The sequence below is a fragment of the Mustelus asterias genome, unplaced genomic scaffold, assembly GCF_964213995.1.
Source record: "Mustelus asterias unplaced genomic scaffold, sMusAst1.hap1.1 HAP1_SCAFFOLD_548, whole genome shotgun sequence".
Taxonomy (NCBI): Eukaryota; Metazoa; Chordata; class Chondrichthyes; order Carcharhiniformes; family Triakidae; genus Mustelus; species Mustelus asterias.
The window spans coordinates 168755-192830 of record NW_027590498.1 but is presented as its reverse complement, the minus strand read 5'-3'; the positions used below and the strand labels follow the sequence as shown (position 1 = coordinate 192830).

At 46.2% G+C, this 24076-nt stretch overlaps 2 protein-coding genes across 2 annotated transcripts in view; both read right to left on the bottom strand.

Annotated features, from left to right (window-relative positions):
- Positions 1 to 1022: 1022 nt before the first annotated feature.
- The window catches only part of LOC144486984 (uncharacterized), an 86357-nt gene continuing 63303 nt past the window's right edge, over positions 1023 to 24076 (bottom strand). The window contains 3 exon segments of the mRNA XM_078205025.1: positions 1023 to 1055; positions 2998 to 3208; positions 3542 to 3849. Coding sequence (XP_078061151.1) covers positions 1023 to 1055; positions 2998 to 3208; positions 3542 to 3849 — 552 coding nt within the window.
- Positions 16356 to 23773, bottom strand: LOC144486981 (uncharacterized). Its single transcript, XM_078205021.1, has 3 exons — positions 23711 to 23773; positions 21006 to 21861; positions 16356 to 18318 (listed from the first exon to the last, which is right to left on the bottom strand). The coding sequence occupies exons 2-3, from the start codon at positions 21509 to 21511 to the stop codon at positions 18264 to 18266; spliced, it is 561 nt and encodes a 186-aa protein (XP_078061147.1). The 5' UTR covers positions 21512 to 21861; positions 23711 to 23773; the 3' UTR covers positions 16356 to 18263.

Below are 24076 nucleotides of genomic sequence, written 5' to 3'. Positions count from 1 at the left end.
ATCCATGCTAATACATTACCCGTAGCACTGTGCACCTTTATCTTATGCAGCAGTCTTTGGTGCGGCACCTTGTCAAATGCCTTCTGGAAATCCAGATACACCACATCCACAAGTTCCCCATTGTCCACTGCACATGTAATGTTCTCAAAGAATTCCACCAAATTACTCAAACATGACCTGCCCTTCATGAACCTATGCTGTGTCTTACCAATGGGACAATTTATATCCAGATGTCTCGCTATTTCTTCCCTGATGATAGATCCAAGCATTTTCCCTCCTACAGAAGTTAAGCGAACCAGCCTATAGTTATCTGCCTTTTGACTACCTCCTTTTTTAAATGTTTGTGATTTTGTGAAACCTGTTTTTGTTGTCTGAGCTGACTGGAATTAGAGCCAGAGCAGGAGTAATCCAGGGGAATGATTTGGAGGTAAAGCAAAATCCAGCAGATGCTGGAGTTCTGAAAAGAACCGACCTGCTGAGTTTATCCAGCATTTTCTCTATTTATTATAATGCTTTTGGGACCTGGGTTTGAATCCCACCACGTTTCAATAACAATATTGATGAGCATGAATTAATTGTTGTAAAAGCACACCTGGTTCTCTAATGCCCTTTAAGGAAGGAAATCTGCCGCCCTGATCCAGTCTAACCGACATGTGACTGGATTCACAAACAATTCAAGGGCTGACTGGGTAAACAGGGAATGTCACCATCAGAAAAACAGAGCCCCTGGAGGGCAGAAGGGTTAGGACAGGTTATGGAGAGGTTAAAACTGTCATCATTGAGAACAACACAGACTTTAACAGAACAACTGGTCCCAAACACAATCTGTTGTAGTTAGTGTGGCAGGGTGTGGTGAATCAGGTTTAAAAAGAGTCAAATTATATATGTTTTCTAGTTTGGACAACAACATTTAAATCTGGGACTGGGATGAGGATATGAATTGCTGTTCGGTGGTAAGATCTAAATCTGTGTATTACGCCAGGAAGCCTTAAACCCAGAGTGAGAATATTTCAAACCAGGGTTCAAAGTGAACGGCTGTGGATGGTGAATTCACTCTCAAAAGAAAACAAAGAAAATTACAGCACGGGAAAACCTTTAGCCCTCCAAGCCTGCACCAACCACGCTGCCTAACTGAACTAAAACCCCCTACCCTTCTGGGGACCATATCCCTCCATTCACATCCTATTCATGTATTTGTCAAGACGCCCCTTAAAATTCACTATTGTATCTGCTTCCATTACCTCCCCCGGCAGCGAGTTCCAGGCACCCACCACCCTCTGGGTAAAAATTCTGCCTCGTACATCTCCTTTAAACCTTGCCCCTCGCACCTTAAACCTATGCCCCCCGAGTAATTGACTCTTCCACCCTGGGAATAAGCTTCTATCCATCTGCCCAAGCCCCTCACAATCTTGTAGACTTTGTCAGATCGCCCTCAACCTGCGTCGTTCCAGTGAGAACAAACCAAGTTTCTCCAACCTCTCCTCATAGCTCATGCCCTCCATGCCAGGCAACATCCTGGTAGATCTTTTCTGTACCCTCTCCACCCTCTCCAAAGCCTCCACATCTTTCTGGTAGTGTGGCGACCAGAATTGAACACTATATTCCAAGTGCGGCCTAACTGAGGTTCTATAAAGCTGCAACATGACTTGCCAAAAGGCCCGCAGAAATTCTGTCTTGGGAGGAACTACTGGAAAAAATAAATCATCCTGTACATGGGAGAGACAGAAACTGTGAGGACCATCTCCTCCAATCACAGATTCTGTCTCTCCTGATGTTGCTACATCTGCATAGACAGTCTCAAACTGGAGGAACAGCTTTGCCACCTATTTTGAGAAAAGAAGTTCCCTGACTCAGCAGCCTATCGGTGATGTGTGGAGGAGTTGTGTCTTCCTGCTACAGAACTAGTTTCATAGCAGTGTGAGCCTCAAAAGGAATGATCCGACCATCGGCAGAGCTTTCCCCATTCTGCTGAACAAGTCTTGATTATTTTTATATATCTCAGGAGGTGGGGTTTACAGCTCAGGAATTTGAGTAAACAGATATTGTGAACGTACTTACAATCACTTGGGTCGTCACATTAGAAATTGAGATCCATTCATCCAGGTTCATATTCTAAACTGCTTTGATTTGCAGTTTAACGTTCACAGACAACATACAGAATCCCCGGTCAGAGCGGATCTCAGCTGGTGTAGTGAGGTTATTGATGGGTTATCAATGTAAATCCACACACAATGAAGATCAGAATCGGGAGAGATTTTTCCTGCTCCACTGTCTGAACCAGTAAACATCTGATTCAGTTACCTTGTGTCAAATAGTTAGAATTCTCATTTTGGAAAGAGAGTATGGGAGTATTTTTAAAATAAGTTAACAAAAAATATCATTCATAGATTCCAATTTAAAAGATTTAATATATACACAGTCTTCAGTATTTGTGCTATCTTATTCAAAGAAGTAAACTAACAGAAACACAAAAGGTAATGTTACTACGTGACTACATCACTAATAAAGGAGTTACTGAGAATGGAAAACGATGCCCTGGAAACCAAAAAATAGCCCTTAAAAATCAAAGAGCAGCTTTCCAGAAAATCTCAATACAAGCATTGAAAATAAATACTTTGTGCCCTGCAGATGGATCTTTCAGAGAATGAGTTGTAGATTTTGCCCCAAAGATCAAATTAGAATTGAAGCAAAAGTTCTTAATTTTATTCTCAACAGGTTCCTGTGAGAGTTCTTCAGTTAAGAGGGAAGATCACAGGTGTTGCTTTTAAAAAGTGACATTGCAGCCCCGAAAATCAGTGACATTTCCAGAATATTAAATTCCAACTAGTTATAGGGTTTGTTCACATCAGCAGAAATAAAATATTGTCAGACTGTCAATACTGAACAGCAGCAAAAACAGCAGAATCCAACCCCTGCAGTCACTTGTGAACTTGTTGATGTCTAAGGAGCCATTGTGACTGAGTGAATCCCTTCCCACACACAGAGCAGTTGAATGGCCTTAGTGTGAGTGCGTTGGTGAGCCAGCAGGTTGAAAGACTTTGCGAATCCCTTCCCACACACGGAGCAAGTGAATGGCCTCTCCCCTGTGTGAACTCGCTGGTGAGCAGAGAGGTTGGATGGCCGATTGAATCCCTTCCCGCACACGGAGCATGTGAATGGTCTTTCTGCAGTGTGAGTGCGTCGGTGAGCAGTGAGGTTGGATGACTGCCTGAAATTCTTTCCACAGTCAGTGCAGCTGAATGGCTTCTCTTCAGTGTGAATTTTCTGGTGTCTCAGCAGACTGGGTAAAACTGTGAATCCCTTGCCACACACAAAGCAAGTAAACGGTCTCTCCCCAGTGTGAATTCGCTGGTGTGCAATGAGGGAGGATGCTTGTCTGAAACTCTGTCCACAGTCAGGGCAGCTGAATGGTTTGTCCTCAATGTGAACTCGCTGGTGTGACAGTAAGTGGGATGACCCAGTGAATCCCTTCCCACAGTCGGAGCAGGTGAACGGCCTCTCCCCAGTATGAACTCACTGGTGTGACAGCAGGTGGAATGACTGAGTGAATCCCTTCCCACACACGGAGCAGGTGAATGGTCTCTCCCCGGTGTGAGTGTGTTGGTGCACAGTGAGTGCTGAAGAATGCCTGAACCTCTTCCCACAGGAGGTGCAGGTGAATGGCTTTTCCTCAGTGTGAATTCTCTGGTGAGACCAAAGGCCCGATGACTGAATGAATCCCTCCCCACAGACAGAGCAGGTGAACGGTCTCTCACCAGTGTGACTGCGCCGATGGTTTTCCAGCAGAGAAGGGTAACTGAATCCTTTCCCACAGTCCCCACATTTCCACGGTTTCTCCATGATACTGGTGTCCTTATGTTTCTCCAGGTTAAACGATCAGTTGAAGCCTCATCCACACACAGAACACGTGTACAGTTTCTCCTTGCTGTGAATGGTGTGATGTTTTTTAAGGCTGCGTAACTGGATAAAGCTCTTTCCACAGTCAATTCACTGAAACACTCTCACTCGGGTGTGCGTGTATCTTGGTGCTTTTTCAGTCACGCTGATGTTTGAAATCTTCTCCTCCAGACAGAAGACAAACATTTCTCCTTCCACGTTCAAAGTCTGAGGATATTTAAGTCCAAGTGAATCGAGACTCTGTCTGATTTTGATGTGATGTTTCTTCACCTCACCTGTAAAAGGAGTTTACAAAATTAATCACTGTCAGTCCAGGATAGAAATTTTGAACAGGCAATTCTAATTCTCTGGAACATTTCTTCCTCTCTTGTTCCCCAAATCAATAAATTCCTGTCCCACAAACTCTCCCTCCTCCCTGGGCTGAAATCCAAACCCATCTCACCATTTCTTTTCTCCACTCCCAGTTTGCTCCCTCCCTCTCCTCTGTCTGGGTTCAGTTCTGATGTGGAGATGCCGGCGTTGGACTGGGGTGAACACAGTAAGAGTTTTAACACCAGGTTAAAGTCCAACAGATTTATTTGGTAGCAAATACCTAATGGTAGCTAATGGTGTTTGCTACCAAATAAACCTGTTGGACTTTAACCTGGTGTTGTTCAAACTCTTACTGGGTTCAGTTCTTCAGCTGCTGTCTGCAGACTGACAATAAAACCAATGGGTCTTATTGGGGGTGTTGGGGCCTCCAGCGGGTGTTTGTGAATCCTCCCCGCCCACCTCCCAGGGTTTCCTTCCTTCCCAGAGATCAGAGTCCTCATTGATTTGAGGCCAAAGTGTAACCTCTTATTTATTGTCCCCCTCCCCCATCCTCTGATGTGAACCATCCTCCAGTGGCTGAGCCAGGATGGGGCCGTTAACCTGGGCCTGTTCCCGGGAGGGAGGGAGGGAGAAGCCCCGCAGCTGCAAACCAGGGAGCTGACAATGATTCTGAAGGGTTTGCGGATCCACAAAGTGTTTCCAAATCCTCCCAGCCACCGCCTAACGCTGACTCCGCTTCTCCGGGACAAACAAGCGCCAAAAGGACAGCAATGACACTGCGCATGCACCACATCACAATGCCCGGGGACTGATTGACGGCAGCTCCGGGCCAATAGGAAGAGGGGGCGGGGCTGGAGGACCGAGTGGGAGCGGCTGGTCCTCCCACCAATCGGAGTGAATGAGGTGCGGGACCTGAAGCATGCGCAGTGAGGGTAATGGCGACGGACAGACGGTTTTAACTCGGAAGCGAGATCAATCCGAGGTAGAGGGCGGCGTGCGGGGAATGATAAATGTGGCGGGTGGGTGGAGAGACTTTGTAAACATGTTGTTCAAACCCAAACCCCGGAAATGAACTTCCCGGTCCCCGCCTTTGTACCAAATGGAGCGGCAGCTTGTAGTGTTAGACCCGGGCTGACTGCCGCCATTGAGGCTGCATGTGGGAGGCCGGCAGGGATTGTGATCGGAGAGTGAAGCCCTGACGTCACAATGGAATGGGTGAGGGTGTGACGTCACAATGGAATGGGTGAGGGTGTGACGTCACAATGGAATGGGTGAGGGTGTGACGTCACAATGGAATGGGTGAGGGTGTGACGTCACAATGGAATGGGTGAGGGTGTGACGTCACAATGGAATGGGTGAGGGTGTGACATCACAATGGAATGGGTGAGGGTGTGACGTCACAATGGAATGGGTGAGGGTGTGACGTCACAATGGAACGGGAGGGAGAGAGTGACGTCACAATGGAATGGGTGAGGGTTCCAGATGAGCTGAGACTGGGCTGGAGTCGGGCGATGTCACTGACATGTGGCCCGGTGGCACAGTGGTTAGTGCAGCTGCCTAACAGCGCCAGGGACCCGGGTTCAATTCCAGCCTCGGGTCGCTGTCTGTGCAGAGTTTCTACATTCTCCCCGTGTCTGTGTGGGTTTCCTCCGGGTGTTCAGGTTTCCTTCCACAGTCCAAAGATGTGCCGGTTAGACGGATTCATAGAAATCATAGAAACCCTACAGTACAGAAAGAGGCCATTCAGCCCATCGAGTCTGCACCGACCACAATCCCACCCAGGCCCTACCCCCATATCCCTACATATTCTACCCGCTAATCCCTCTAATCTACGCATCCCAGGACACTAAGGGGCAATTTTAGCATGGCCAATCAACCGAATCTGCACATCTTTGGACTGTGGGAGGAAACCGGAGCACCCGGAGGAAACCCACGTAAACACGAGGAGAATGTGCAAACTCCACACAGACAGTGACCCAAGCGGGAATCGAACCCAGGTCCCTGGAGCTGTGAAGCAGCAGTGCTAACCACTGTGCTACCGCGCCGCCCCTGGCCATGATAATTGCCATGATAATTTGGCTATGATAAATTGCCACTTGGTATCAGGGAGATTAACAGGTAAATATGTGGATAGGGCCTGGATGGGATTGTTGTCAGTGCAGGCTCGATGGGCTGAATGTCCTCCTTCTACACTGTATTTTATTATTCATTGTTATTAATTAATTACTATCAATGCTTCTATGAATGAAGGTGGTCTTGATGATGATGTGGACATGTGGCTGGAAGCTCATCTTGGGATGAACTATTTCACCCTGGTTGTGAACAGCCTGGTTCAGCCTCAGACAGTTGCCAGGAGGAGAGATAAAGTTGTTGGTGAGGGAGTGGAGTTTGTAGTGGGGACTGAACACAATGGGTTCAGTCTTCCCAGTATTTATATGAAATAAATTTCTGTTCTTTCAGTACAAGTCAGAATAGTGTGCGAGGGAGAGGGGAAGTTGTGCATGTGCGGGGGAGAACCCACCCTCTGATCTTCATGCTGAGGTATTGACCAATGGGAAGAGTTGGAGGACCGGAAGGACTCTGGTCTTCCAGCCAATCAGAGCGTGGGCTTTGTGTGAATGAAGATTGATCTTCAGACAGACTCAAACTTCCCCCTGTCGCCAACATCTGTGAGTAAAACACTTTCTTTTCTCCCCCTTTCCATTTATTTTCTCATTCTGGGGGAAATTGGGGACTTGCAGCAACTGAAGGGAAAGGAAGTGAATCCAGGGAGGCTGCAGGCTCTGGAAAGGTTGGCCCAGGTTTCTCTCTCTCTCAAACCAGAAAATGATCCATTTCTGCCCACTGTTTGCTGTTAGCCAATCTTCTATCCACGCCAATATGTCATCCCCACAGCATGAATTTTTATTTGCTGCAATAACCTTTGATGTGGCACCTCATCAAATGTCTTCTGGAAATCTAAGTACAGCGCATCCACCGGTTTCCCTTTATCCAATTCCCGATGGGGAATTTTAGAAAATTGAACAACACATCAACTATCTCCCTCTGTTAAGACCCGAGAATGAAGCCCAGCAGGACCCGAGGACTCATCAGCCCACAGCTCCAACAGTTTGCTGAGGACCACTTCCCTGGGAATTGTGCTTTTTCAGAGTTCATCCCACACTCCTGTTTTCTGATTTCCAGCTGTTTCTGAGTTTTAACTGTATCCTCTATTGTGAACACTGAGGCAAAATACTTGTTCAATTCATCTCCCAGCCCCTTATTTTTCATTATCAATTCCTGGACTCACTTTCTATTAGACAGTTAAGAAACGAGGTGGAGCAAGTGACTGAAGTGTCAGTCAGGGAGCACTATTGGGAGCACCAATAGTTTCAAAATAGTTCTGGAAAAAGATAGGACAGGTCCACAGGTCAAGACCCTAAACTGGAGCAGGGCCACTTTTGTGGGCATTAGGCAGGATCGAGCAGATGTCGATTAGGTGAGTTTGTTTGAAGGGAAAGGAATGACTGGCAAATGGGAGGTTTTAAAAGTGTGATATCAAGAGTCCAGGGGCAGTATATTCCTGTTAAGATGCAGGGAAAGAATGGTAAATTTAAGGATCTCTGGCAGACAAGGGACATTGAGGCTCTGGTCAGGTAAAAGAAGGAAGCATACATTGGGTTTAGGCAATTGGGGACAAGTGAATCACTCTGACTATAAAAAGTGTAAGAAAATACTGAGGAGGGAAATCAGGAGGACTAAAAGAGGATATGATATGGATCTGGCAGGTAAGATTAAAGAAAATTCCAAGAGGTTCTATAGATATATTAAGAGTAAAAGGGTGACTCGAGAGAGAATAGATCCCCTTAAAAATCAGTATGGCCATCTGTGTGTGGAGCCACAGGAGATGGGTGAGATTTTTAATGAATACTTCTCCTCTGTGTTTACTGCAGAGAGCACCATGGGTGCTAAAGAAATAAGGGAAACAAGTGGTGATGTCTTGGGCACACGCATGTTACTTGGGAGGAGGTATCTGCAGCCTTATAAAAGCAAATTACTGCGGATGCTGGAATCTGAAACCAAGAGAGAAAATGCTGGAAAATCTCAGCAGGTCTGGCAGCCTCTGTAAGGAGAGAAAAGAGCTGATGTTTCTTGTCTAGATGACCCTTTGTCAAAGCTCTGAAACATCAGTTCTTTTCTCTCCATACAGATGCTGCCAGACCTGCTGAGAATGGGGAGAGAGTGTGTGGGATGGAGATTTACAGCTTTTGGGGAATGAGAGAGGAAAGAATGTTCCATAGAAATTGTCTGTTCTGAATTTCTATCCTGTACTGACACTGATGACTTTTGTAAACTCATTTTACAGGATATTGAAAGAGGAATCACAGGCCGAAATCTCAAACGTCACGTCTAGACGTGACAGAATCATATTCCTTGGGACCTCAATATCATCGGACTTTGAATCCAGAAGGAGAAATGATTGTCCAGTCTGTCGATTTGAAAAGATTTGAAATGTCAGTGTGAGTGAAAAAGCATCAACACACTGACACACTTGAGTGAGTGTGTTCCAATGCACTGACTAAAGAGCTTTAACCAGTTACACAGTCTGAATAAATATCACACCATTCACAGCGGGTAGAGACTGTAATCTTGTTCTGTGGGTGGACGAAGTTTCAACTAATTGTTCTCTCAAGAGAGCGGTAAGGACACCTGCACCATGGAGAAACCATGGAAATGTGTGGACTGTGGGAAGAGATACAGAGCCCCATCTCTGCTGGAAGCTCATCAGTGCAGCCACACTGGGGAGAGGCCGTTCACCTGCTCTCAATGTGGGAAAGGATTCAGTCAGTTATCCGACCTGCAGAGACACCAGCGAGTCTACACTGGAGAGAGGCCATTTACGTGCTCTCAATGTGGGAAGGGATTCAGTCAGTTATCCGACCTGCAGAGACACCAGCGAGTTCACACTGGGGAGAGGCCATTCACTTGTTCCCAGTGTGGGAAGGGATTCGCTCAGTCATCCAACCTGCTGACACGCGAACTAGTTCACACTGGGGAGAGACCGTTCACCTGCTCTCAGTGTGGGAAGGGATTCACTCAGTCATCCCACCTGCAGTCACACCAGCGAGTTCACACTGGGGAGAAACCATTCACCTGTTCTCAGTGTGGGAAGGGATTCACTCGGTCATCTGACCTGCGGACACACCAGCGAGTTCACACTGGGGAGAGGCCGTTCACCTGCTCTCAGTGTGGGAAGGGTTTCAGAGTTTCATCCCGGCTGCTGAGACACCAGCAAGTTCACGAGTGATTCCAGGGGTTGGATTCTGCTGTTATTGTTTCTGCTCTCAGTTGCATCCAGGACTGCATTTTGTTCATTCTCACAGTTGGTCAATGGGAAGGGTCAGAGGGTTTCTTTGTGCTGGACTGGCTGGTCTCAGCCTCCAGTGGGCTGATGCTCTTTGAGTCTTTTTGCGAATACCTGGTTTCAAATGTCACAAGGATCACAGAGTGACAGGGTGTTAGGAAGTTTAGAGATATTTTGTCAGAAGAAAACAGAGGTTGGCAGTGCAAAGGTACATTTCTGAATGGAGGGTTGTGACAAGTGACATTCCTCAGCGATCAGTGCTGGGACTTTTGCTGTTTGTGATATATATAAATGATTTGGAGGAAAATGTAACTGGTTTGATTGGTAAGTTTGTGGACGGCACAAAGGTTGGTGGAATTGCGGATAGCGATGGGGACCGGCAGAGGATACAGCAGGATATAGAGCAGTTGGAGACTTGGGCGAAGAGATGGCAGATGAAGTTTAATCCGGAAAAATGTGAGGTAATGAATTTTGGAAGGTCTAATACAAAGAACAATACAGCCCAGGAACAAGCCCTTCGGCCCTCCAAGCCTGCGCCACTCATGTGCCCAACTAGACCAACTAATACAGATGGGAAATATACAGTAAATGGCAGAACCCTTCAGAGTATTCCTAGGCAGAAGGATCTGGGTGTACAGGTACACAGGTCATTGAAAGTGGCAATGCAGGTGGAGAAGATAATCAAGAAGGCATACGGCATGCTTGCCTTCATTGTCTGGGGCATTGAGTTAAAAATTGGCAAGTCATGTTGCAGCTTTATAGAATCTTAGTTAGACCGCACTTGGAATCTAGTGTTCAATTCTGGTCACCACACTACCAGAAGGATGTGGAGGCTTTGGAGAGGGTACGGAAAATATTAATCAGGATGTTGCCTGGTGTGGAGGGCATTAGCTATGAGGAGAGGTTGGAGAAACTTGGTTTGTTCTCACTGGAACGACGGAGGTTAAGGGGCGACCTGATAGAAGTCTACAATATTATGAGGGGCATGGACAGAGTGGATAATCAGAAGCTTTTTCCCAGGGTGGAAGAGTCAATTACTAGGGGCATAGGTTTAAGGTGCGAGGGGCAAGGTTTAAAGGAGATGTACAAGGCACGTTTTTTACACGGAGAGTGGTGGGTGCCTGGAACTCGTTGCCGGGGAAGGTAGTGGAAGCAGATACGACAGTGACTTTTAAGATGTGTCTTGACAAATATATGAATAGCATAGGAATAGAGGGATATGGTCCCCGGAAAGGTAGGGGGTTTTAGTTCAGACAGGCAGCATGGGTGCCACAGGCTTGGAGGGCCAAAGAGCTTGTTTCTGTGCTGTAATTTTCTTTGTTCTTCATTCTGTTTGGAACATCCCAAATGCCCATCCAATTTCCTTTTTAATTGTTTATTGTCTCCACTTCCTCCACCCTCGTAGGCAGCGAGTTTCAGGTCATTACCATTCGCTGCATCAGAATATTCTTCCTCACATCTCCCCCCCACTCCCACTCCATCCCACCCCCCACTCCCCCCCTCCCACTCCCCCCCCCTTGCATCTCTGACCCAAAACAAGCAATCTTTGTGTCATCCGCAAACTTACTAATCAGACCAGCTACATCTTCTTCCAAATCATTTATATATATCACAAACAGCAGAGATCCCAGTACAGAGCCCTGCGGAACACCACTAGTCACAGAGCTCCAATCAGAAAAAGACCCCTCCACTGCTACCCTCTGTCTTCTATGGCCAAGCCAGTTCTGTACCCATCTAGCTAGTTCCCGTGAGATTTAACCTTTTGCACCAGCCTGCCATGAGGGACCTTGTCAAACGCTTTACTAAAATCCACGTGGACGACATCCACGGCCCTTCCCTCGTCAGTCATTTTTGTCACCTCCTCAAAAAACTCAACCAAATTTGTGAGGCATGACCTCCCTCGCACAAAACGATGTTGTCTATCGCTAATGAGATTATTCAGTTCTAAATGTGTACAGATCCTATCTCTAAGAATCTTCTCCAACAATTTCCCTACCACGGACGTCAAGCTCACTGGCCTATAATTACCAGGGTTATCCTTGCTACTCTTCTTAAATAACGGGACCACATTTGCTATTCTCCAATCCTCTGGGATCTCACCTGTGTCCAATGAAGAAACAAAGATTTCTGTTAGAGGCCCAGCAATTTCATCTCTTGTCTCTCTCAGTAACTGGAAGTCCCTTCCTAACAGCACTGTGGGTGTACGTACACCTTAGGCATTGCAGCAGTTCAAGAAGGCACCCTTGGGGTTGGGTTGACCATGGCCATGGCAGCTATATACAGCCACATATTCTGTTATAATTGAAGGACTGCAGATTGAATGTGAGGCATTGTGGGACTGGACTATCTTGACCATATTCCTGTGACTGCCCGGAAACTCATGTGTCTATTTTAGTTTATAATTGAGGATTTCTGGGAATAAGTTAAATGCGGAAATATTAAGCAGAGCCTGGAGGAATTTGGAATAACTGAGAGTTTTATCCCCAGATAAAGAACAAAGATTTTGCTGGTGTTTGAGTGTAACGTGTTTAGGATTTTAAATCACCAAAGACAAGATGTTGCCTCTAAAATCAGTCCTTGTAGGTTGGCTTAAAAATGGTGAAGTTATAATGAAGGATCTTGGATCTTATTTTAATCAAGGAGTTGTGAGCTTGTAGTGCTCTGTCACTTTAAGAAGCTATATCTGCGAGAGAGAATGCTGAGGATTCATTGTTTGAAATTTACGAGCTGTGAGAATCTGTGTGTTTTGTTTGTTTTCTGTGGATGTTTGTAGATATGTTTTATCATTGTTTTGGGCTACATTTGTTAAGGTTTATCTTTCTGGGGAATTAACCTCACCTTGAGTCTTTAATTAAAGGCATTTTTGGAAGTTTAAAAACAGAATCACAAGAACACTTCAGTAATTAATTTTGGTTATTGTTGTTGTAAAGCACATGCTAAGTTTCTCTGTTTGTGTGTGGATGATATTTGTGGGATGAATGCTTCAAGCTTTGAGGTTTTCTGTCTGTGATTTAAATCAAACAGATTTTTAAAAAAGGAAGTGTGATCAATAAAACTTTTTTTGTTCAGAAGTTATGAACCTGGAGCCATATTTACTGGCCAGAGACAGGATTCCAGGATATTTTACTAAACATGTGGGAATTTTAATCCGGATACAATTCACCCATGTGAGAATGAGAGTTTTAATTTGTAATGGTTATTTAAAATTTAACACATGTGAAATGATTCTGACCAATCCTGTGTTGGATTGATCTTGGGTTAAACTTCCTGTCAGGTCCAAAGATTTATTCCTGACGCAAGTAACACAAAGAAAAGGAAAATTCTGGAATTGGATACTGAAGAAAAGAGTTTAAAAAGAGAGAGTATTAAATAGAAATGATTCCCAGACCATGTGGTCATTAGATTAAAACAAAGGAAGGGTGCTGACATCCATTTGAGAACTTTTAATCCACCCCATTTCTAACTAAGGGAGTCTATGTACAAAGAAAGCCCAAGAAAGACCCCCCCCCCCAAGGGGGGTCTGGAAAGCATCATGATGGGGGCACCTGTCCATGAGATGATCACAAAGCCCCATGATGCCCAGATACTAATTTTATTGAACCTATAATGTATGTAATCTATCACCATTCTGATTGGATTGTGTCCAGCCGGGATGGGCTGAGTAACTGGATAAGAATTGACGATATTCTTTGTTGGGTGGAGTTGCACATGGTCAGCCCCTGTGGCTTCTCCCCGCTGGCGTAACTCAATAAACTGTTTGTCGATTGAATCAGGCACAACACACTGGGTACATTCCCACTGCATCCTTGGGAGTGGCCTGATAGGCCGTGGTCCAGACTAAATGTGGCCTTTGCGGGGCCTTTCATGAATCACATGTGTTTGGTCGTTGTAAATGTGCATTCAAAATGATTGGAAGCACAGACCATGAGTAATATTCCAGCTCCTGTGACAAAGGAGAAGCTCTGTCAAATTTTCACAAGCCCTGGGTTACCAGATTGACTTGTTTCAGATAACGACACTCTGTTTACAAGTGAGGTGTTTCAGGAATTCCTGTAAAGGAATGGTCTACGCTGTGTGCGTACTGCACGGTAGCACAGTGGTTAGCACTGCTGCTTCACAGCTCCAGGGACCTGGGTTCGATTCCTGGCTTGGGTCCTGTCTGTGTGGGGTTTGCACATTCTCCTCATGTCTGCGTGGGTTTCCTCCGGGTGTTCCGGTTTCCTCCCACAGTCCAAAGATGTGCGGGTTAGGTTGATTGGCCATGCTAAAAATTGCCCCTTAGTGTCCTGAGATGCATAGGTTAGAGGGATTAGTTGGGTAAATATGTAGGGATATGGTAGTAGGCCCTGGGTGGGATTGTGGTCGGTGCAGACTCGATGGGCCGAATGCCCTCTTTCTGTACTGTAGGGTTTCTATTTCTATTTCATTTCACTGTTTCATCTGGCTACAAGTGGTCTTCATGATGTGGAGATGCCGGCGTTGGACTGGGGTAAACACAGTAAGAAGTTTAACAACACCAGGTTAAAGTCCAACAGGTTTATTTGTTCGCAAATGCATTTGTTAGCTCGTGGCATTTGCTAACAAATAAACCTGTTGGACTTTAACCTGGTGTTGTTAAACTTCTTACTGTACAAATGGTCTCACAGAAAGAGCTGTTCAAACTCTGAAGGAGGGATTGAAGAGAATGGCAGGTGATACTTTAAGAACAAGCTCTCAAGATTTTTGTTCCAGTTTCACATCACACCACAATCCACAACCGGACTCTCCTGTGGAATTTCTAGGTAAAAGGCTGAAGTCTCATCTGGATCTGCTTCACCCAGATCTCAGAGCAAAAGTGAGCAGGAGACAAGAGAAGCAGAAGGAGGGACACGACTACCGCGCCAAAGAGAGGCAGTTCAAACCGGGTGATCAGGTTTACATCAGAAACTTTGGGAGTAACCAAAGGTGGTTACCGGGAATAATTTTAAACCAAAGTGGTCCAGTATCTTGGGTGGTGAGACTGTAAAACGGAAGAGTTGTTCGCAGACACCAAGACCATATTCGCTTGCGGTGTGACCCCGAGTCAGGAACAGTTTCAGAGTCAGCAACCATTACTGAGAACATGGCAGAGGGGCATGCTGCTGTGGATGTTCACCAGGAAATGGTTCCAGCTTTGCCAGTTGACTCTGCTGTGGGAGTGGAAGAGGAATGTTCATGTACAGATTCTCAAACTACCTCTTCACCTCCCATTCCAGAAACACCATTACAAGATTTACCAGTGGTATTGTACAGGTCGCAATGTAACCACAAAGCTCCTGACAGACTTCCGTATTGTTAAAGACATTACTTTGTTGTATTTCTGTCCGATGGGGGATTGAAATTTAAGGGGAGGAGAAGTGTTACAGAGTGTTCTTCTCAACCTTTCTCCCTTCTGAGCACGTGCGGGCTTTGGGCGGGGTTTCAGTCTGCAAGTCCAGGCTGGTTCCAATGCTCCTGTTTCCTTTTGTTTGCCAATGATTTTTAAACGTTGTTATTTATTTATATAAAGAACATCCTGCTTTTAACAATGCATTTAATTGTCTTATTTGTGGACTGAAGTTCCCACAATTGTAAAGCAGGAGATTAGTTAAATGGACAGCCTGAATTGAGAGACAATTAAAGAATAAATGATTCATTAATGCAGTTGTTAGGCTGGAAATGTAAATTTGAACACAAAAGTTTTTAACGTTTAGAATGATAAAGATGTAAAGAATGTTTAAAATGTGTGGGAATTATAAGATATTGCCTTCTGATGCCAACAGAATAGAAAAAACATAACAATACTTGTTAGGGTGGCCCGGTGGCACACTGGTTAGCACTGCTGCCTCACAGCATCAGGGACATGGGTTTGATTCCCGGCTTGGGAGACTCTGTGGACTTTGCACGTTGTTCCCGTGTCTGCCTGGTTTTCTTCCGGGTGCTCTGGTTTCCTCCCACAGTCCGAAAGATGTGCTGGTTAGGTGCATTGACCATGCTAAATTCTCCCTCAGTGCACCCAAACAGATGCCAGAGTGCGGTGACTGGGGGATTTTCCCAGGAACTTCATTTATTAGTGTCACAAGTCGACTTACATTAACATTGCAATGAAGTTACTGTGAAAATCCCTGAGTTGCCACACTCGGGCGCCTGTTTGGGTACACTGAGGGAGAATTTAGCATGGCCAATGCACCTAACCAGCACGTCTTTCGGACTTTGGGAGGAAACCGGAGCACCCGGAGGAAACCCACCCAGATACGGGGACAATATGCAGACTCTGCAGACAGTGACCCAAGCTGGGAGTCGAACCCGGGTCCCTGGCACTGTGAGGCAGCAGTGCTAACCACTGTGCCCTACAGAGAGGTGTTGGGAGCTGTTGATTTTACAAGTTATCCATGTTTTTGGAGCCATCACTTCATGTCCTGGTCTGAGAAGGATAGAGAGAAGTCTGTTCATAACATATAGGAGCAGAATTAGACCATTCAGCCCATCGAGTCTGGTCCATCATTCGATCAAGGCTGATATGCTTCTCATCCCCATGTTCCTGCCTTCTCCCCATAACCTTTCATAAGTTCATATGTTCAATTGTTAAAGCTAAACTTTCTCCTTTCACTGTTAATCGATACTTTCCTTTTTTATCTTTCTTGTTACATTTTTAATGGTTAATAAACTTCCTGAATTCACCGTTTAAAGTATTCTTTCTGGCCACATGGTTAAGTCACTGGAACCTGGTGTGATTTACAGTTATGGAGTTATTGTAAACAAGAGAACCCCATAAATCTTAGTTCAAATAAATCAAAGTTCTCACAAATGGAATGCTGTCCTTTATTCTGAGAGAAATTGAACACAGAAGTAAAGATATTATGCTTCAGTTATACAGGGCGTTGCTGAAACTGCATCTTGAACACTGGGTGCAGTTTTGTCTCCAATTAAATAAAGGATCGTAGGATCCCTGCAGTACAGACAGAGGCCGTTCTGCCTATTGAGCCTGTACCAAACAGCATCCCACCCAGACCCTATTCCCATAACCCCACACATTTACCCTGCTAATCCCCCCGACACAAGGGTCAATTTAGCATAGCCAATCAACCTAATCCGCACATCTTTGGACTGTGGGAGGAAACTGGAGCACCCGCAGGAATCCCACACAGACACGGGGAGAATGTCCAAACAACACACAGACAGTGAATCGGACGAGGGACCCAGGAATTGAACTTGGGTCCCTGGTGCTGTGAGGCAACAGTGCTAACCACTGTGCCGCCGTGCTGCCCCATTTTATAAATACCATGGAAGCAGTTCAGAGGAGGTTTACTAGATTGACTCCCATCCAGTAGTGTGAAATGTTAACTCTGTTTCTCTCTCCACAGATGCTGCCAGACCTGCTGCGTTTTTCCAGTCCTTTCTGTATTTATTTCAGATCTACCTGTAGTGGTAGGAAAAACACTATTTACTATCCAGGATAAAATACATGTCCTTCATCAGCTTTTGTGGATCATTTCAGAGGAAATGTGCTCTCCCAAGCTCAAAGAGCATCAGCCCACTGGAAGCAAAGTTGTGAGACCGGCCAAGTCCAGCAAAAAGAAATCCTTCGACCCTCCCACTTCACCAACTGTCAGAATGAACATGGTTCAGTCCTGGATGTGATTAACAGCAGCAATAACAGCAGAATCCAACCCCTGTCATCATTTGTGAACTCGCTGGTGTCTCCGCAGGCTGGATGACTGAGTGAATCCCTTCCCACACACACAGCAGCTGAACGGTCTCTCCTCAGTGTGAATGCGCTGGTGGATCATTAGATCCCCAGAACGTTTGAAACTACTTCCACAGTCAGAGCATTGAAAGGGTCTCTCCTGGGTGTGAGTGAGATTGTGACTCAGCAGGCTGGATGAATGAGTGAATCCCTTCCCACACACAGAGCAGGTGAACGGTCTCTCCCTGGTGTGAACTCGCTGGTGCTCCCGCAGGTGAGATAACGTTCTAAATGTCTTTGTGCAGTGAGAGCAGCTGAACGGTCTCTCCTCAGTGTGAATGCGCTGGTGGATCGTCAGTTCCCGAGAGCTTTTGAAACCACTTCCACAGTCAGAGCATTTAAAGGGTCTCTCATTGCTGTGAGTGACTTTGTGTTTTGACAGATTGGATAACTGCAGAAATCCTTTCCCACACACCAAGCAGGTGAATGGTCTCTCTCCAGTGTGAACGCGCTGGTGTCTCTGCAGATCGGGTAAATGAGCGAATCCGTTCCCACACTCAAAGCAGATGAATGCTCTTTCTCCAGTATGAACCAGCCGATGTCGCTGGAGATGATATAGCCGAGTGAATCTCTTCCCACACACAGTGTGAATACGTCGATGGGTTTGCAGCTCAGAGGGGGTTTTGCAACCCTTCCCACAGTCCCCACATTTCCACGGTTTATCCATGGTGCAGGTATCCTTGTGTTGCTCCAGGTTTGACCATCAGTTGAAGTCTCACACGGAACAAGATTATAGTGCCCTGCTGTGATGGTGCAATATTTTTTCAGGCTGTGTAACTGGGAGGCTCTTTCCACAGTCACTGCATGGGAAAATCTCAGTTGATTGTGTGTGTGTGTCAGTCCTGTTCCAGTCACACTGATGTTTAAAGACTGCTAAAGCAGACAGAACAGAGAAACATTTCTCCTTCTGGGTTCAAAGGCCGATAGCATTCAGGTCCCGATGCATTGAGTGACTCTGTCAGATGTTTACGTGATGTTTGATTTGAGATTTCGGTCTGTAAAATCCTCACCTTCTGATATCCTGTAAAAGGAGTTTACAAAAAAAATAAATTTCAATACAGGATAGAAATTCAGAACAGACAATTCTAGTTTCTATGGAGCATTCTTTCCTCTCTGATTCCCCAAAAGCTGTGAATCTCCATCCCACACACTCTCCCTCCATTCTCACTCTGCTGTATCTAATATTCACCCTCCCAATTCTCCTGAAGGTGCTGATTGAGGCTGATTGGCAGATCCATGCTCACTGCTTCCTGTCCTGGATACACAGAGCTGAAAATCTCAATGCAGGCTGTCAGAAACATATATGTGCATATGACTGGACTAACAATGTGTGGAATGTACAGACTGGATTCACTTCCTTTCCCTTCAGTTGCTGCACGTCCCCAATTTCCTCCAGAATGAGAAAAGAAATGGAAGGGAGGAAGCATATTCTGTTGGTTTGTTCTTTATTGTCAATGTCAGGCTGGGGTTGTTCCCCTTGGAACAAAGGAGGTTGAGGGGAGATTTGATAGAGGTGGACAAGATTCTGACAGCTTTAGATGAGGTGGACAAAGAAAAGCTGTTCCCATTAGCTGAAGGGACAAGGACGAGGGGGACACAGATTTCTTCTTTTGGGTCAGAGATGCAAGGGGTGGGGGGGGGGGGGGGGGGGATTGGAGGGGGAGTGGGGGGGAGGGGGGAGATGTGAGGAAGAATATTCTGATGCAGCGAATGTTAATGACCTGAAACTCGCTGCCTACGAGGGTGGAGGAAGTGGAGACAATAAACAATTAAAAAGGAAATTGGATGGGCATTTGGGATGTTCCAAACAGAATGAAGAACAAAGAAAATTACAGCACAGAAACAAGCCCTTTGGCCCTCCAAGCCTGTAGCAACCATGCTGCCCGTCTGAACTAAAACCCCCTACCTTTCCGGGGACCATATCCCTCTATTAACAGGGGGTTGGAGTTTAAGAGCCATGGGGTTATGCTGCAACTGTACAGGACCTTGGTGAGACCACATTTGGAATATTGTGTGCAGTTCTGGTCACCTCCCTATAAGAAGGATGTGGAAGCGCTGGAAAGAGTGCAGAGGAGACTTACCAGGATGCTGCCTGGTTTGGAGGGTAGGTCTTATGAGGAAAGGTTGAGGGAGCTAGGGCTGTTCTCTCTGGAGCGGAGGAGGCTGAGGGGAGACTTAATAGAGGTTTATAAAATGATGAAGGGGATAGATAGAGTGAACGTTCAAAGACTATTTCCTCGGGTGGATGGAGCTATTACAAGGGGGCATAACTATAGGGTTCATGGTGGGAGATATAGGAAGGATATCAGAGGTAGGTTCTTTATGCAGAGAGTGGTTGGGGTGTGGAATGGACTGCCTGCAGTGATAGTGGAGTCAGACACTTTAGGAACATTTAAGCGGTTATTGGATAGGCACATGGAGCACACCAGGATGATAGGGAGTGGGATAGCTTGATCTTGGTTTCAGATAAAGCTCGGCACAACATCGTAGGCCGAAGGGCCTGTTCTGTGCTGTACTGTTCTATTATTCCTATGCTATTCATATATTTGTCAAGATACATCTTAAAAGTCACTATCGTATCTGCGTCCACTACCTTCCCCGGCAACAAGTTCCAGGCACCCACCACCCTCTGTGTAAAAAACCTGCCTTGTACATCTCCTTTAAACCTTGCCCCACGCACCTTAAACCTATGCCCCTAGTAATTGACTCTTCCACCCTGGGAAAAAGCTTCTGATTATCCACTCTGTCCATGCCCCTCATAATCTTGTGGACTTCTTTCAGGTCGCCCCCCCTCAACCTCTGTTGTTCCAGTGAGAACAAACCAAGTTTCTCCAACCTCTCCTCATAGCTAATGCCCTCCACACCAGGCAACATCCTGATAAATATTTTCCGTACCCTCTCCAAAGCCTCCACATCCTTCTGGTAGTGTGGTGACCAGAATTGAACACTAGATTCCAAGTGCGGTCCAACTAAGGTTCTATAAAGCTGCAACATGACTTACCAATTTTTAAACTCAATGCCCCGGCCGATGAAGGCAAGCATGCCGTATGCCTTCTTGATTATCTTCTCCACCTGCATTGCCACCTTCAGTGACCTGTGTACCTGTATACCCAGATTCCTCTGCCTATGAATACTCTTAAGGGTTCTGCCATTTACTGTATATTTCCCATCTGTATTAGACCTTCCAAAATGCATTACCTCACATTTGTCCGGATTAAACTCCATCTGCCATCTCTCCGCCCAAGTCTCCAACTGATCTATATCCTGCTGTATCCTCTGCCGGTCCCCATCGCTATCCGCAATTCCACCAACCTTTGTGTCGTCCACAAACTTACCAATCAAACCAGTTACATTTTCCTCCAAATCATTTATATATATTACAAACAGCAGAAGTCCCAGCACTGATCCCTGAGGAATGTCACTTGTCACAGCCCTCCATTCAGAAATGTACCTTTGCACTGCCAACCTCTGTTTCCTTCTGACTAAATATCTCTAAACTTCCTAACGCCCTGTCACTCTGTGATCCGTGTGACATTTGAAACCAGGTATTCGCAAAAATACTCAAAGAGCATCAGCCCACTGGAGGCTGAGACCAGCCAGTCCAGCACAAAGAAACCCTCTGACCCTTCCCATTGACCAACTGTGAGAATGAACAAAATACAGTCCTGGATGTAACTGAGAGCAGAAACAATAACAGCAGAATCCAACCCCTCGTGCACTTGCTGGTGTCTCAGCAGCCGGGATGAAACTCTGAAACCCTTCCCACACTGAGAGCAGGTGAATGGTTTCTCCCCAGTGTGAACTCGCTGGTGAGTCCGCAAGTCAGATGATTGAGTGAATCCCTTCCCACACTGAGAGCAGATGAATGGTTTCTCCCCAGTGTGAACTCGCTGGTGTCTCTGCAGGTCGGCTGACTGAGTGAATTCTTGCCCACACTGAGAGCAGGTGAACGGTCTCTCCCCAGTGTGAAGTCGTTCGTGTGTCTGCAGGTCAGATAACTGACTGAATCCCTTCCCACATTGAGAGCAGGTGAATGGCCTCTCCCCAGTGTGAACTCGCTGGTGTCTCCGTAAACTGGATAACTGATTAAATCCCTTCTCACACCGAGAGCAGGTGAACGGCCTCTCCCCAGTGTGGCTGCGCTGATGAGCTTCCAGTTTAGATGGGGCTCTGTATCCCTTCCCACAGTCTGCACATTTCCATGGTTTCGCCATGGTGCAGGTGTCCTTACGTCTCTCTTGAGTGGACAATCAGTTGAGACTTCATCCACACACACAACAAGATTACAGTCTCTCCCCGCTGTGAATGGTGTGATATTTGTTCAGACTGTGTAACTGGTTAAAGCTCTTTAGTCAGTGCAGTGGAACACTCTCACTCAAGTGTGGCAGAGTGTTGATGCTTTTTCACTCACACTGACATTTCAAATCTTTTCAAATCGACAGACTGGGCAATCATTTCTCCTTCTGGATTCAAAGTCCAATGATATTGAGGTCCCAAGGAATATGACTCTCTCAGATCTCGACGTGACGTTTGAGATTTCGGCCTGTGATTCCTCTTTCAATATCTGGAAAATAAGTTTCCAAAAGTCATCAGTGTCAGTACAGGATAGAAATTCAGAACAGACAATTTCTATGGAACATTCTTTCCTCTCTCATTCCCCAAAAGCTGTAAATCTCCATCCCACACACTCTCTCCCCATTCTCAGCAGGTCTGGCAGCATCTGTATGGAGAGAAAAGAACTGATGTTTCAGAGCTTTGACAAAGGGTCATCGAGACAAGAAACATCAGCTCTTTTCTCTCCTTACAGATGCTGCTGGGCCTGCTGAGATTTTCCAGCATTTTCACTCTTGGTTTCAGATTCCAGCATCCGCAGTAATTTGCTTTTATAAGGCTGCAGATACCTCCTCCCAAGTAACATGCGTGTGCCCAAGACATCACCACTTGTTTCCCTTATTTCTTTAGCACCCATGGTGCTCTCCGCAGTAAACACAGAGGAGAAGTATTCATTAAAAATCTCACCCATCTCCTGTGGCTCCACACACAGATGGCCATGCTGATTTTTAAGGGGACCTATTCTCTCTCTAGCCACCCTTTTACTCTTAATATAGCTATAGAACCTCTTGGAATTTTCTTTAATCTTACCTGCCAGATCCATATCATACTCTCTTTTTGTCCTCCTGATTTCTCTCTTCAGTATTTTCTTACACTTTTCATAGTCAGAGTGATTCACTTGTCCCCAATTGCCTAAACCCAATGTATGCTTCCTTCTTTTACCTGACCAGAGCCTCAATGTCCCTTGTCTGCCAGAGAACCCTAAATTTACCATTCTTTCCCTTCATCTTAACAGGAATATACTGCCCCTGGATTCTTGATATCACACTTTTAAAACCTCCCATTTTCGAGTCATTCCTTTCCCTTCAAACAAACTCACCTAATCGACATCTGCTAGATCCTGCCTAATGCCCACAAAAGTGGCCCTGCTCCAGTTTAGGGCCTTGACCTGTGGACCTGTCCTATCTTTTTCCAGAACTATTTTGAAATTATTGGTGCTCCCAATAGTGCTCCCTGACTCACACTTCAGTCACTTGCTCTACCTCATTTCTTAACTGTCTAATAGAAAGTGAGTCCAGGAATTGATAATGAAAAATAAGGAGCTGGGAGATGAATTGAACAAGTATTTTGCCTCGATGTTCACAATAGAGGATACAGTTAAAACTCAGAAACAGCTGTAAATCAGAATAGTCATTAATTAATAATAATGAATAATAAAATACAGTGTAGAAGGAGGCCATTCAGCCCATCGAGCCTGCACCGACAACAATCCCATCCAGGCCCTATCCACATATTTACCTGTTAATCCCCCTAATACCAAGTGGCAATTTATCATGGCCAATCTGTCTAACCGGCACATCTTTGGACTGTGGAAGGAAACCGGAACACCCGGAGGAAACCCACACAGACACGGGGAGAATGTAGAAACTCTGCACAGACAGCGACCCGAGGCTGGAATTGAACCCGGGTCCCTGGCGCTGTGAGGCAGCTGCACTAACCACTGTGCCACCGGGCCACATGTCAGTGCCATCGCCCGACTCCAGCCCAGTCTCAGCTCATCTGGAACCGCCACCCATTCCATTGTGACCTCACACCCTCACCCATTCCATTGTGACGTCACACTCTCACCCATTCCATTGTGACGTCAGGGCTTCACTCTCCGATCACAATCCCTGCCGGCCTCCCACATGCAGCCTCAATGGCGGCAGTCAGCCCGGGTCTAACACTACAAGCTGCCGCTCCATTTGGTACAAAGGGGGGGACCGGGAAGTTCATTTCCGGGGTTTGGGTTTGAACAACATGTTTACAAAGTCTCTCCACCCACCCGCCATGTTTATCATTCCCCGCGCGCCGCCCTCTACCTTGTATTGATCTCGCTTCCAGGTTAAAACCGTCCGTCTGTCGCCATTACCCGCACTGCGCATGCTTCAGTCGCAGACCGGCCCCGCCTCCCATTCACTCCGATTGGTTGGAGGACCAGCCGCTCGCTCGGTCCTCCAGCCCCGCCCCCTCTTCCTATTGGTCCGGAGCTGGCGTCAATCAGCTCCCGGGCATTGTGATGTGGAGCATGCGCAGTGTCATTGCTGTCCTTGGCGCTTGTTTGTCCCGGAGAAGCGGAGTCAGCGTTAGGCGGTGGCTGGGAGGATTTGGAAACACTTTGTGGATCCGCAAACCCTTCAGAATCATTGTCAGCTCCCTGGTTTGCAGCTGCGGGGCTTCTCCCTCCC